We start from the raw sequence: 13,360 nt of genomic DNA, 5'->3' as shown, positions 1-13,360 counted from the left end.
CTGAAACACGCCCCAGCCACCCACACGCAGTCGTTTCACTCGACGATGATGAAGTTCCCGGCCGGGTATATTAACAGATGTCACACTCTGTTGACAGAGTCCCGAATGAAAAGGCCTGCGATGCGTTATTACACAGATGTGTGAATGCGTACATGCGCCTGCAGTTGGTCGGTGCCGCGCGGCTTCATTTTGAGGCAAGGACAAGCTGATACGCTTCACTTGCTCTCATAATTATTTCTGCTTCTCTCCCTTTGCCGTGCCTTTGTCAGACTCTCCGCCCGGGTCTGGGTGACGACCCCCGAGGACACGCGCTGGAGTCTTATTGCAGAACTGATCTCAGATGCAGTACAATTCTCCGAATCAAGTCTGTGGCCTCAAATGAAATCTGGGGTTCCCCCTCCACTCCCGCCCCTCTCGGGCCAGTGTGGTCACTCAAGTGTGATGGACACAAGCCGCTGTTTTCTACATCATCCACATGTCGCGGCTTATGTCGGAGTTTGTGTTTGAGTTCATGTGGACGAGATGCGACGGCGCTTGAGGGCAGCTGATGTCATTTGCTTATTTCGACTCGGCGTGGCATTCAAAAGAGAGATTATCATCCGACGCATCCGTGTCGTCTCTCTGTGTCCCCAGACGGCGGCGTCCGCCTGCGTCCGCCCGATAAAGAGGAACAATGCTTCTAATAGGCAGCGGAGAGCTTTCACAAGCAAATGTGCATTGTTTGTGCAAAGGCTAAGTGTATTTTGAGTGGCAGATTAAGGATATTGGTCAGGGGTTTGGTATTGTCGGCGAGGAAAAGCCGACTAAATGTGCATTTGGGTGATAATTTGCAAATTCTTTAAATTGTCTCTTGACAAAAACGCCACGTTTTATTGTGAGAAATTTGTGTTCTGAAGAATGCGTAATTACAGTGTGGATAATCTCATGAAATCCTCCGGCTTTGCAACTCAGTTTATGTTTACAAGCGTGAGCCGACACTTGAGACGCCATTGTCTCAGCGCGTCTCTATAAATAAACAAGGCAGGGATGTATGCTAATGCTGCTCATTCTGATAGGAACTGCAGCGCAGCCAGCTTGACAGGACGGACAGGAGAGGTTTGTCCATGGCGTTTGGAGTCTTTGACGGCGCCGCCTGCTCCTGCCTCGTCATGTCACGCAGAGATCCGGAACACGCTGGGGAAGGGATGATTCATGCGCTCAGACGGCCGCATGAACGTCTCAGCCTCTCGTTGGGGATCAAGCAACATTTGAAGTCGAACTTGGAAAAGATGGAATATTAGCGAGTATTAACACAAGATGAGGAATGACACAAAACAAATGCATGAAAACACGTGATAAGACTATGGCAAATAAATAATCCAGCCATCATCTTGGGCTACAGGCTGTAAAAAGATGACACTTTTTCATCTAACGTTCAATGTAAGTGCACGTGTGTGACATCATGATGCGTTTATGAGGCTTCATCGATGATGCTACAGATAGATTAACAACACAATATCTCAAGCAGGAACATGGTTAGGCAGGGGTTGTTGAGTCATGACTACATAACAGCTTATTATACTTCATCAACCTTGTCTTAAGTTACCAGACATGATGATGGCCTTTCATAACGTTGTCCACAAGGCACGATATGAATTTATTTATTTAGTTATATTATTATTAATGTACGAATAATGCATTACAGTTGAGTTCTTACCCACATGACTCATTGCGGCGACATTTTTCGGTCCCGACAAGAGCGCAACAGAATGAAGTGGAGCACGTGTATCGGCCTTCTGTGGGCTCAGACAGCGAGGGCAGCTTTGGTCCAGTCGGAGCAGGCAGGTGCGGTGCTGGGAAGAGGAGAGCGATTCGGCTGTGGGGGTTTAGACGAACTCCTGGAGCGGACGTTCATCTGCCCGTGAAGCTGGCCGACGCAGCTGTTTCACTGAACGCTTCTCAGCTATTGTTTGCCTCCGTGCACGAGCGTGCGCACCAGGAGACACGTCAGCCGCCTTATTCATAGAGCAGTGACGCGTCCTGAAGTCAGAATGGATGCCTCCACCCTCTCTGGAGTTCTCACTTGAGGATAGATTATTCCCAGTGCTGTGGACAAAGATTATCACAGATCACAAGCAGCCACTGTCTTGAGAGCGTTGCCATCTTCAAGGAGAAAAACCTCACAGTCGCTCAAGCGACGGAGGATTAGCAAAAATAGTCCCACTATTAAATCATAGTTAAGATGGAGGCGGCGCGGCCCGGATCAAATCCTCGTGGTCCTCATTACAGCTCAGAGTCACGAGCGCAGAGATGTTTGCAAACCACTTTCAGCCATTAACTGGGTATTATCTACTGAAATGGAAGCCACTTCCTCGCGACCACGGTGAGACCTGCGTTCTGACGGCAACCCAAGCCTCCTGGCTCCGGAGGCTCAGATGCCTCCACACACGTCTAGCTTTCCCATAATGACATTACAGGCCGTGAATGAGCTTATTGACTCACTCTTAAAGGCAATTTTATCTTTAAAATGGTTCGATACAGACCTCGCAGCGAAGTGATACGGACGGATCATTTATCCAGGCGTGTGTAATAAAGAGCTTTCCATGTGACTTGTGATTCGTGGCTCATTTGTGGCTTCCTGGTGCAGGAATACTGGAGGAATTGTGGCGATTGGATGACACTGGATGGATGAAGTCACCAATGCTGGAGAGGAAGGTGAGTGTGGGTTGGATTCACGCAAACTTTGGTGCCACTGATTTCATGTGCGAACGACGCACCAATGCTTTACCTTTTACATGATGGTCCACAAATGTTGGATGGCAACTGTTGCGACACAGTTTAGAGAAGCGGTGGGCAGAGCGCCACCTGGGGGCCATAATGGAAGATTTTTACTTCCACTTTCATGGATTTAATGTATAAATATATTGCTCAAAATATTTGTCTCTGCGTGTCTTGTTTGACTGGAACCATTTTGGATATGGAGAAAACATCATCAACAAATGACATTGTGATAAATAAATACATTAATAAATAAATGGCTTGCGTCTCAAACAGCCTGCTCCGAGAAAAATAAGAACGGATTTCATGCTAAAATCCCCTGGAATACATGATCAAAAAAAGAAATAAATAAAGAATTCAATTGATTTGGATTTAAAAATACATATATTATGAAGCTCCTGAGTTCCTAAAGAGTAAAAAAAAACAACATGATGGACACATTTTTTTTGCGTGACATATAAAAACTCAACTAGTACCTGCTTACTATGGAGTTGACGCATGTATTTAATGTCGGTGTAACACTTTAACTAAGATCCATGCCAATAGCTAGACTTTTTTAGAGTGCAGGACAATAATATGAAGTTTAAATGAGCTACTTGCCAGAGGTCTGCACTCTCTGAGTGCTTTTTCAGTCATATTGGAACCAAGGGTGATGTCAGCTTTGTGCATGCAGCATATATATATATATATATATCAGGGTCCGGGTCTTAGATTTCTCCAACAACCCTGAGGTAAATCCACACTACGCACCACTGCATTCCGCCATCAGTGGAGAGACACATCACATTAATATAACAGTTCGGTTTTAAGTATTTTCCTCAACATGAAACATTTCTCTGAGAAGGTGGTGCCGACTCTGAGAAGCCCTGATTTTGCTCCAGAGAAACTCGACTAACGACTAAGTTTGCGTCCGGAGTTTCCACAGAGAACGTTCTCATGTGTCTGTGAAAAGGCTTTAAGTGTTTTGTTTCTTTCTCATACAGTTCCAAAATTCCCAAACTCGGCGCCACGGGTCACAAAGGTGCCCAGCAGCACTCAATTAGTGGCAGTGCACATTTAAAAATAGCGAGAGCCATTAGTGGAAGTCGCTGCAAAGCGTTGTCGAGCCTGAAAAACTAAAGCAGGAACTTGGTCGCAGCTGCATTTAGAAATACACTGCGCATGCTTGTCTTTATTATGGAGCATATGCTCACTGTCCAGTCACGTGAGGAGACAGAAAGACATGGTGAAGGAGTGAATGCAACAATGGACTAAGGACCTTTCCAGGGTGTCCATCGTCTTGAGTGACTGTCACATAAACAGATGAATGGATTAAAAACATTTTTTTTTAAACAAAATTAAGTGAAGCCCAAAATGATCTACAGTCGTTTATGTCTCTTTTTGTTATTCACAATGTGAAAATGCACAAAAAAACAAATTAAAACTAACTTTAAACAGACAGGATTGCAGTCACTAACTAAAACAATGTGACGACACTCTCACCCACGCTATGGTGAGACTAGTGAAGCGAGACATAGTGAGATGGACGTTCAACAGGACCGGATCTCCACACAGGAAGTTCGCATTTATTGTTCATTTCGGCACAACACAAACAATCACGGAGGTTTTCACTTCATCCGAGAACTCAGGGCCGCCACGTGTTAGTGCTCAGTGCCACCTAGAGGCGAATATGAGAAGATAACGTTCCTCAGTGCTCGTGATCACCACAATAAAAGGCATCCAGAGTGCACTGTACTCTGGACGCCTTTGTCGCTGTCGTCTGTTACTGTGCTGTGCAGTAACAGACGACAGCAACAGTTCAAAACAAAAGTTACACGAAGCAACGGAAAACTGGCAAATTAGAGCAAATTGTTATTTATTAAAGACTGTACAACAAACACTGAGTCAGCAACATCTAATACTTTCATGTTAAATCGATTTCTTGACAAAGAAAGTCAAAAGCAGGACATATATTAAAGACACAAAAATAATGAAGACAAAAAAATGGACATCTTTTCAGGTCATGTGAGTGACAAAATGTAATACTTCCATGAAAGCATGTTTATCTGAGGTTTATTGAGGCACTTTGATAGTCTTTGACTCCGAGTTGCAATGTTCGACTTCACACATGGCAATGTTTATGACCTGGTTATAACATGTAAAAATACACTCTGCTAGAATTATTATTTTCACTCATATTATTGATCCTCTACACTCAGTGGAATTATATGATATAATGATGATGCATGGTGTTTGTCAGAGTCAGACAACATAAACTGCAGTTCCTTGTCATATTTTCTTTGAATACTGCCAGAGTCAAAGCGCTCCACTCCTCTGGAGCCTCTTATTTGCATGAAAAGCAGATGACTTTGGAAATATTCCCAGGCACATGGAGTCCTCCAGTCACAACCACAGAGTGCTCTTTAAACCTGGGACTGGCAAAGCAGGGCTCATCCGTTTGTTTCGGGTGCCGCCTTCTCATCGTGGCTCAGCTTGAGGTGCACCGCCTCCTCGTCTGTCCTCATCCCGACAGCCAGGCTTTGGGCCCTCTCCTCATCCAGTCTCTTATAGTTGTAGTAATTCATGATGAAGAAGTAAATGCCTGGGACCAACATCAGTACACCGCAGGCGTAGTACAAGTACTTGTACTCGCCAAATACGTCCACCAGGAACCCTGTAAGACAACAGTGCTGTTAAATACTCACAGAATGATGAGTGCTTCTGCTTCTCAGAACAATTACTGTGTTTACTCTTCAACTATGATATTAATGTGCCGACAACTGCTCCACTCTACGCACAAAAAACACTGGAAAAACTACAGAAATGCAAGTGAATGTCAGCAGTTTTGATTCACAAATGAACAGATTTCCTGAACTGTATCGCGACTAAGAAGTTAAAATACTTCTTGGATCCAAGATCCACACACAGACCAAGAACTATAAACTTTTTCTTGAGAAACTTGCCAGGACGTGGGGCGACTGTACCTGAAAGTGGAGGTCCAAGAAGCACCGGGCCGCACTCGATTATGGTGACCAGCCCAACGGCGCTGGAAAAGCGATGAGCTCCCACCAGGTCCATTAGAACTTCAAAGAGCAGTGCACAGACCATCCCAAAAGCCAACCCGAAGAAGACGGAGTACACCACCAGCCCTGTGTATCCGGTCGCCAGGGGGCACAGGAGGTGGCACACGCCGTTGAAAGCCACGGAAAAGCTGAAGAAGTATTGAATTCGTGGACGGATCCACTTGGAATTTCCGATCAAGCCGGTGGAGGGTCGGGTGAACATGTCCACGAGAGCGAAAATAGAGAGCAGGAATGCTGCTGAATATTCATCGACGCCCAGGTGTTTGGCGTACGGTGCCAGGAACACGACCGGAGCGAAGAAGCCAAAAAACATCACCACGTTGCCGACCAGGTAAATCAGAAAGCCCCTGTGTTTGAAGAGCGTCAGGTCGATGCACTGCTGCCAACACTGCTGACGGCGCTTCTGCCTTCTGCGCTCCTCCTGCAGCAGGTTCTCCGTCTGAGCATCTTCAGGTGTTTTTGGCTTGGGCTGGATGTTCTTCTGGACCGGTCTCATCAGCGCCCCGGCGACACAGCAGTGCGTCAGGATGCCCCCCAGGACCAGGAAGCTGCCCCTCCAGCCAAAACAGTCGAACAGGTACTGATTGAGTGGAGCCAGAGTGGACAGGAACACTGGACTTCCTGCCATGGCCAGCCCGTTTGCCATCGGCCTTTTGGTGTGGAAGTAAGTTCCGATGATGGTCAGTGCAGGCTGCAGGTTGAAAGCAAGACCGAAACCTGCAATTGGAAGGACCACAAAGCAGTTTATTATTGTTATATTATACGTTATTTTGGATCAATCCCAATGAAATCATGACTTAAATAAAAAGAAATGTAAGAAATGCACAGATGCATTAGAGAATAATAAAAATATAGCACCCTCTGCTACATTTTTTGGTGGTAGCCACGGAGGTCTAGAGCCCCGCACTTCTCTCTTTAGCATGGCGATAAACAATGGAGAGGCTGGCTTTGACCATAAAGCTCCAGAGAATATATATAAATACTCAAAGAGGGAGAGTCGGGTGAAGAAATACACTTCCAAGGAACACGCTTGAAAATAACATGAGTTTCCTTTGCACTGTTACACACATGCAGTAAAAAAGTTATTCCAAAGAAAGACATTTCAGCATTTGTGACACACTGTGGGGGGGAATTATTTCAATGTATACATGCGATAATGGGTCCCTCAGCAACATATAAAGGCCTGATACAAAAAAAACAAAATAAAGTCAACATCACCAGGTCGACTTTGCAGATTAGCTCCTCGCCACTAATCTCAAGAGGAATTTCAGTTGGCTATTCCAGCGGCTGTGTGTTGTGCCACAGGATCAGAAGTGGAAAGGTTCTTTACCTCCGATTACGCCGACACAGAGGTACAGATGAATAATGGAGGTTCCAAAAGAAGCCAGCACCATGCCAGCACTGACCATGATCCCCCCGACCATGACCACGGGTCTGCTGCCATAGCGATTGACTAGAATGCTGCTCAGAGGCCCTGTCAAAAGAACGGTCTGGTCACTTGTCTTGGACCCAGCAGTCGTCACAAAAGCTTTGGCCGAGGAACGTCACCTACCTCCTGCATACATGGACGCCAGCATGACCGAGGAAACCCATGCAATCTCACTGTAGGAGACTGAAAAATACTCCTGGATTTCCTTAAAGTAGATGGTGAGGGACTTTGGGAAAGCATAGGAGAATCCAATGGAAATGAACGATGCAAAAACAATGACCCAGCCCCAGCCTCCATCGGGTGGAATGTAGCCCAGATTTGTTGCTGCTGGAGGGGGCATGTTGCATTCACTGTCTGTGGGAGAAGGCAGAAGAAAAAAGAAAGTTAAGCGATGAGCAACATCATGATCAGGAGGCACAGTAGACGAACAATCACGGCAGCTCACCTTTGCCCAAACATGAACGTGTGCTGCTCAGTCTATGAACCTGCTGCTGTTAAGAGTGGTCTCCCTCAGAGAGGCCCCGCAGCAAGGCTTCTGATCTCATCACGTGTGCTCGCATGTTAAATACAAGTCAGCTTACAGGAAAAAAACTGTGACTTCACTGCGAGCCTCGAGACAAACAATCAACTCTGCTTCAGGCTGGAGGTCGACTTGATGCAGCTTGAACAAAATGTTGCGCAGAACATAATCCAAAATGTTGATGTCAAAAATGAACCATTTTTAATCGCATCCACTGATGGGACACTCAGAAGACTATTCACGCCAGACTTTTTTGATAAAAGCGACTTCCAGGTCTGACTTGAAATAACTGTTTGTCAAATGTTACACATTGTCAAAAGGTCAGATTGATTTGCAGTTATTGAGGGAATAGGTTTGGAATCCCTACAGTAATGGAACAATTCAGACATATTTTGCCAAATGAGGAAGAAACATGAATGTTTTTCATATTTTAATGAATTAAAAATGATATTAAAGAGGAGAAAGACAAACAATTTGGCTAAAAATAAGAGTAGAATAAAAAAACCATAAAAACAAGTTAATTAAAAAAAGAGTGAACTCTCTTCATCCTGATAAAAACTGAATTGATGAAATAATAATAATGTTCGATTCTTTCAAATGAATGAAATATTTAATGATTTAAATAACACTGGATCAGAACAAACATAAAATAAAAAACACAATTTGAAATCATTCGCAGCAAACTTGAAACTGAACGATGCAGCAGTTACTGGCCACTGTGGACTGAGGCACCAAGACAAAAGGTGGACCGAAGGAAGATTCAGGAAATGTCTGTTTCGCCTTTAGATACTTTGAAGAAATGCAATATTTATTTTCCACTATGCAAATGCAAAAGGACAACAAAGGCAAAGAAGTAAATCCACATTTCCTGCTGCGTCTCGCACAAAAGGCACCATGGCCAGCAGCCTGAACAAATAACACAATATTTAATGTCTCTGAAAAAATACACAGCCCAACAGATTTTCAACACCCATTTCGGCGAAAGCCACAAAGATGATGTTTTGAATTTTTGGAGGGGTGGATGAAAGACACATTAGTGAAAACACGGCGTGTCTTTGAAACCCAGAGAGGGAATTGGGCTCTATTGTTCCACGAGCGTTGGACCTGGTGGGACGTCTCACAGAAAGCATTCCTGGCGCCTTTCTGACATAAAGGCTTTCAGAAGTCAGATGACGAATTAAAAATAGCTACAAAGTCCATGCAGGAACCCGCTGCAGTTGCATGAGTGAGTCCAACTAAACAGTCGCCGACGTGACACCTATTGTTGCCGAGTTCTGCTCATTAGTTCACATTATTTTGACTGAATGTTTCCACGCAGGTGTGAATAGCCGTGACGTGACCCTGCAACAACAGAAGGTTTTGGGAACAGCACAAACGAGAATATATTTTCAAATGGATTTCTGTGCAAACTACAACGTCAGATTGCTGCTTTGCCAGTCGCACACTTCATTTACTTGACAGATTTATTTGCAGCTAACCGCAGTATTATTTTTGGACACAATATGCCTAGCGTTTCATCAAGTTGTGGACAACATTGTGTGGTCCAGTCATTTACCTAAAGTTTAATCAAATTAGAAATAAAACACTGAACCAAATGCCTGTGTCAATTTAAATGCAATAAAAAACAAAGCCATGAATGTAAGCTCGATGGTCACTCCTCTCACCTGAGGTATGGACTTAAGGTCACAGGAACTGAACTGTGCAGGGTGACCAAACTGCTGCTGGGAGGAGAGCACAGGACGTACCTGGCGCCAGGGGAACTATAAGATCACAACTTGGCTCTTAAATCTTTCTGTCCAGACCGGGGAAAGGAGCAGCTGGAACCCCTGATCCCTGCCGGCAACAATCACAAGCATGCTTTGCATTCTGCATACGCTTCTCCTCACACGTCCAAAAATAGAAGAACAAATGACAAGTAGGCACCAGGAGCTAAAATATTACACATTGTTTACCTCTCTAGCAGCTGCTTGTTGCTGAGGTTGACTTTCTTCTTGAGTCAAAGCTACACTTTCTTCCCACTTCTTCTGAATTCTAGACCAAATACCTGTTGAACCTGACTTGGATGACAAAGATTTAGTGGTTAACAAAGGTCTTCTGACAGTGATCGTGTGGTTCCCAAACAGGTTTATCGTCATAACAAGTAGTGTCAAAAATGTTTTGAAAGGAACACATTTCTTGACGCGGGAAGGTTTTTGTTTTGTTTTTTTTTACTAGGGAGTGTGCACACGTCCACGACCAGGTATTGTTGAGGAGGGCGGATGAAAGTATCCAAGGGAAACAGTCGCTCCACGGGGCGCCTTCCAGCGCCGCACCATAACAACACGCCCCCGACACGCCCCTCGGATGACGGAGGCGCACTTCCGGTCAGACGTTGTTACCAAACATTCCTTTGCATAAGCTGAAGACAATTTGCTGTTTGTCATCTTGTGGACATTCGCAACGTTCCGTTGTTTCCTCCAACTTTTCTGGCGCCCTCAAGTGACCGTAAGCTTCATGTTCAGCGTCGCGTATGTTAGCAACATTAGCATCACGTGCTAGCGACTCTTGGCATGGTCAGTTTGAGTCCAAGTTCAAATTACTGTCAGTCGGATGTTTGCCAACGTGAGGACACGTTTAACCTCGAGTTTATCGAGATTTGTCTTTGGCTTGAACGCAAATGGGGCGTCCAGACTGGCACCAGTGGTCTGCAGACGTCAACATCAGCCCTCCAGGTCCAATGTCAGGGTAAGAGTATTATATATTCTCCCAGTAATCATCCACACAGTGTCTACACACATATATATATAGGTGTCAGGAGCATATCTGTGGGTGGTGAGTCGGATTATTGCTGTCACACGTCATGTTGGTTGAGGCAAACAGCACGTGTATTTCAATACAAAAAAGTCTAACGATACGATGAATGAAAACTCAACCGCTCTGACTCGCTAAACAAGAAAGTGACTTCAGATCAAGAAGGACGTGTGATAAAGAAGTTGTTTTGGAGAGGCAGAGGTCGACTAGCACGATGGCAGCTTCGGTGATGTCCGCGACTTCAGTCGAACTTCACCCTCAAACACACTCACTCAAGCCGTAACGTTTTAAAGGCGTATCACCTTGTTGAAGCGTGTGCCGAGCGCCGTGCAGCAGCGTGTCCCGTGCGTCTCTCGGAGCCAGCAGTCAAAGTCAAGCTCGCGGCGTATTTTTAGCCCTCAGTGTTGAGTGTCATGAAGTCACGAGCCGAGCCCTTGTCCAGATGCTGCCTGCACCGCCATGCGCTTCTTCTAATAATAATTTCTTCCACTGACGCGATCTTCATTTTCCGTTGGGAAGTAACTCGGTCAAATAGTTTCCCCTGGGCCAAGACAAAATGCCAGTCACAACTATTGACTGTGCCTTTCTAACGGACTTCAGGCATGAGTGCTGTTGAAGAGATGTGCAGTGTTCACCTGGTGGACTTCTTTCACTTGGTGCCAGGTTTCTCAAACAACTTGCCTTCAGTCTGTGAATCCTCTTCGTCCATCCTCCCGGGCCTGTTTCTGTTTGGATCCATCTGAAGATGATAATGACTGAAAATATGAATAATATTGACTTATTAGTTCTGCCATGATTCAGAAACCAGACTTAAACCAGTGCGTGAACTAACCGTCAACCCAGTGAGGCAAGTTCAACCTGTTTTTTATTTTTTATTTTTTGAACATCAAGCTTACTAAATGAGATTCAAGTCTGCTTAATCGCACCAGACCGATTTTTAAACACTTCATTCGTGCAGATGTTACTTACATTTGGAAAAACACCTCCAGTGATTGTGTTGTCTGCGGGGGAGGATCAACAAAACCACTGCTCAAGAATATGTTGGGGTATTCAACTCCTCCTAGAGACGTGATCATGGTTTTACGGAATTTAAAAGTCTGAATGTTTAAAGGAACATTTTTGTATCACTAAAATAAAACGGCAGTGAATTCTCCAGTACTTCCCTACGATAACATGCCCCTGCATTACTTCAAATTCATGCGGTTTCTTGGGACAACGGACACATGAAAGCCATATTTTAAAGCTCATATATCCCTGAGCTGAAGTTTGACAGTGCATCAGGAGCAAGTCTTGAAATCCTACTCCTGTGTAAAGCATAGAAAACAAACATTATCTCCATAAAATAAACTCTTGCTGTCTAATCTGTTGAGAAAACAGCAGCAACAGTCAAGAGTAGTCACACAGTCGTTCGTCATTAACCCCATATTTTAAATATCTCCACAAGAACACTAAAGCATCAGGCTCCATCGAATGTTTAAGTCTGATCTGATCTGAGATTTGTGTGGAACGGAAAAGGAAGCCACAAGTTTACCATCTTCTCCCTGTCAGGTCCTGTACGACGGCCTCTGTCCCATATGTGTGAGAGAGATCCGTGCCCTCCAGTTCCTGCAGAGAAACAAGCCTGAGAAGGTGGACTTTGTCGATATCTCCCTTCCTGACTACGATGGGTCCAAATATATGGGAGTCGACTACGACATGGCCATGGAGGAGATGCACGTCATCGACAAGAAAGACCAGGTACCCTTCGTGTCAAACACGTTTCCAAAATATTGCTCAAATCAAACTGTGAAACACCAAATAAATGCAGTTTTTAGGGCTTATATTCTTTGAAAAATACATTCCGTTTGAACCCTAATGGGTGCGTCACGAGTTCCTGTGTCTCCACTCAGTGATGAAAGTGTGAGTCACCAAATGGAAGCTAAATTGAAAAATATAAAGCATAAATACACAGCAGGCGCCCAACACTCACCTCAGCCAGGATCCAGAGGGTAGCATGCCAGCGTGTGGTCACGGCTGTTCAAAACAGAAAATGACTTGCGATGGTTGAATTGGTGAATGTGGATGGACATGTGAAGTGAAACTGAACCTCTTTTCGTGACCGTGTTGTTCTGGCAGGTTCACCGTGGCGTCCCTGCGTTTGCGGTGATGTATAGTGCCGTCGGCCTCGGCTTCCTGGGTCGCATCATGACCTGGCCCCTTGTGAGGCCGATGATGGACAAAGCCTACGCCGTCTTTGCCAGGAACCGCCTAAAGTGGACTGGGCGCCAGGACTGCACCACTGGCCGCTGTGAAAAGAGACCTTAAAGAAATGTGAAATACTTTACTGTTTATCTGTTAATTATGATCAAGCTGACCTCAGAGATGAATAAAAACGTGTTCATAAAGGGATCTAACTGACGGACAAGTTTTCCTTTTCATTCATACTTCATTTACATGTTTGAGTTCAACGTTTGCCAAGATGGAAGAGGAGAGATGAAGACACTGAAGCGGAACAATAGGGAACATTCCTGGGCCCCTCGCAGCTACAGCCAGAGAGTAATGTGCGGTATTTACTCTCCTGTCGTGCCGTGATAAATACGCAGCGATGGTCTTGGAAACCTCGGAGGCAGAATTCAATTTCCTGCTGTCGACAAACCGCTATGATTTGCTTTCATGAGAGCATTGAAGTGCAGCGCGGCCGCCACTAGATGTCAGTATAGTGCCACCACACGAACGCGTTAAGAAGAGTTACGACTGTGGTTTAGTTTTTAATCTACATCAGGAGGTCTGTGTTGCTGGGTTGTCACATTTAAACTGAGCGTG

At 45.0% G+C, this 13,360-nt stretch overlaps 2 protein-coding genes across 6 annotated transcripts; one reads left to right on the top strand and one right to left on the bottom strand.

The window, feature by feature from the left end:
• Positions 1 to 4,377: 4,377 nt before the first annotated feature.
• slc16a7 (solute carrier family 16 member 7) lies at positions 4,378 to 13,261 on the bottom strand. Of its 5 annotated transcripts, none has more exons than XM_053849499.1 (9): positions 12,645 to 13,261; positions 12,528 to 12,571; positions 12,090 to 12,163; positions 11,194 to 11,313; positions 10,861 to 11,099; positions 7,372 to 7,602; positions 7,150 to 7,293; positions 5,721 to 6,536; positions 4,378 to 5,410 (listed from the first exon to the last, which is right to left on the bottom strand). In XM_053849499.1, the coding sequence occupies exons 6-9, from the start codon at positions 7,586 to 7,588 to the stop codon at positions 5,187 to 5,189; spliced, it is 1,401 nt and encodes a 466-aa protein (XP_053705474.1). In that variant the 5' UTR covers positions 7,589 to 7,602; positions 10,861 to 11,099; positions 11,194 to 11,313; positions 12,090 to 12,163; positions 12,528 to 12,571; positions 12,645 to 13,261; the 3' UTR covers positions 4,378 to 5,186. The 5 variants fall into 5 exon arrangements, with proteins under 5 accessions (XP_053705474.1, XP_053705472.1, XP_053705475.1 ...); XM_053849497.1 differs by having other exon boundaries at positions 11,194 to 11,297; XM_053849500.1 differs by lacking the exons at positions 12,528 to 12,571; positions 12,645 to 13,261 and having other exon boundaries at positions 12,090 to 12,506.
• Positions 9,995 to 12,946, top strand: LOC128749674 (uncharacterized). Its single transcript, XM_053849517.1, has 3 exons — positions 9,995 to 10,492; positions 12,107 to 12,295; positions 12,674 to 12,946. The coding sequence occupies exons 1-3, from the start codon at positions 10,358 to 10,360 to the stop codon at positions 12,860 to 12,862; spliced, it is 513 nt and encodes a 170-aa protein (XP_053705492.1). The 5' UTR covers positions 9,995 to 10,357; the 3' UTR covers positions 12,863 to 12,946.
• Positions 13,262 to 13,360: the final 99 nt, after the last annotated feature.

This window comes from Synchiropus splendidus, chromosome 18 (assembly GCF_027744825.2).
Source record: "Synchiropus splendidus isolate RoL2022-P1 chromosome 18, RoL_Sspl_1.0, whole genome shotgun sequence".
Taxonomy (NCBI): domain Eukaryota; kingdom Metazoa; phylum Chordata; class Actinopteri; order Syngnathiformes; family Callionymidae; genus Synchiropus; species Synchiropus splendidus.
Note: the sequence above shows the minus strand (reverse complement) of the source record. Positions and strands in the feature narration are given on the sequence as shown.

What these genes read in the sequence shown, in the direction of transcription:
- LOC128749674 (XM_053849517.1), top strand. Translation starts at nt 10,358, where the DNA reads ATGTTTGCCAACGTGAGGACACGTTTAACCTCGAGTTTATCGAGATTT. An exon ending in CCTCCAGGTCCAATGTCAGG is followed by an intron (nt 10,493 to 12,106) that starts GTAAGAGTATTA and finishes TCTCCCTGTCAG; the next exon opens with GTCCTGTACGACGGCCTCTG. An exon ending in TCATCGACAAGAAAGACCAG is followed by an intron (nt 12,296 to 12,673) that starts GTACCCTTCGTG and finishes TTGTTCTGGCAG; the next exon opens with GTTCACCGTGGCGTCCCTGC.
- slc16a7 (XM_053849499.1), bottom strand. Translation starts at nt 7,588, where the DNA reads ATGCCCCCTCCAGCAGCAACAAATCTGGGCTACATTCCACCCGATGGA. An exon ending in GGCGTCCATGTATGCAGGAG is followed by an intron (nt 7,294 to 7,371) that starts GTAGGTGACGTT and finishes TTCTTTTGACAG; the next exon opens with GGCCTCTGAGCAGCATTCTA. An exon ending in TCTTGGACCTCCACTTTCAG is followed by an intron (nt 5,411 to 5,720) that starts GTACAGTCGCCC and finishes GTTGTCTTACAG; the next exon opens with GGTTCCTGGTGGACGTATTT.